At 64.1% G+C, this 764-nt stretch overlaps 1 protein-coding gene across 1 annotated transcript in view; it reads right to left on the bottom strand.

Annotated features, from left to right (window-relative positions):
* Positions 1-764, bottom strand: part of LOC104498291 (solute carrier family 22 member 6-A-like) — a gene marked incomplete at its 3' end in the record, with an annotated part of 2183 nt that overhangs the window by 1209 nt on the left and 210 nt on the right. The window contains exons 2-3 of the mRNA XM_010141647.1: positions 378-751; positions 118-272 (exon numbers count right to left, since the gene is read on the bottom strand). Coding sequence (XP_010139949.1) covers positions 118-272; positions 378-751 — 529 coding nt within the window. The remainder of the gene's footprint in view (positions 1-117; positions 273-377; positions 752-764) is intronic.

The following is a 764-nucleotide window of genomic DNA, read 5'->3' as shown; positions in this document are numbered from 1 at the left end:
ACAAGACAACCCCCACCACGGCCATCAGGGCACCCCCACCCATGGCCATCAGGTCACCCCCACACATGGCCACCGGGTGGTCCCAGGCAGGTCCCCACGGGGCCCCTCGTCCCTCACCCAGGCAGGCGATGCTGAGACCGAAGCCGGACAGGGCCATGCCCCCGGCGAAGCGGAAGACGCAGTAGGAGGCGTAGTTGGGGGCGAAGGCCGTGCAGGTGCCCATCACCCCCAGCTGCAGGTAGGACCACATCAGCAGGGCCTTGCGCCCGAATCTGCAACGGAGAGGCGCTGGGTGCCACTAGGGAGCTCTGGGCAATGGCTTCTCCAGTGCCCCGTGGGGAAACTGAGGCGCGGGGAGGTGTCTCTGCTGCCTTCACCTGTCCGAGAGGCCCCCCAGGACCAGGGCGCCCACCAGGACGCCGGCCATGTAAATGGACTGTGCCATCTGCCGGAGCTGCCGGTAGCTGCAGACGAGGTCCCACTGCAGGGACAAGGACGAGGTGAGGCCGAGCTGTGCTCTTCTGCCCACCGGTCCCACCCCCTTTCTCCTGGCCATCCATCCATCCATCCCACCAGCTCCATCCCACGTCATCCCCATAGGCCCATCGTCCCCATGTGGCTCCACCTCCATCTCCACCTCCACCATCTCCATCATCACCATCGCCTCCATCATCACCATCATCTCCATCTCTATCATCACCATCATCTCCACCATCACCACCATCACCATCATCTCCATCATCTCCACCATCTCCACCATCACC

This window comes from Buceros rhinoceros, unplaced genomic scaffold (genome assembly GCF_000710305.1).
Source record: "Buceros rhinoceros silvestris isolate BGI_N320 unplaced genomic scaffold, ASM71030v1 scaffold31998, whole genome shotgun sequence".
Lineage (NCBI taxonomy): Eukaryota > Metazoa > Chordata > Aves > Bucerotiformes > Bucerotidae > Buceros > Buceros rhinoceros.
The sequence above is the reverse complement of the archived record's forward strand: the minus strand, read 5'-3'. Positions and strand labels throughout refer to the sequence as shown.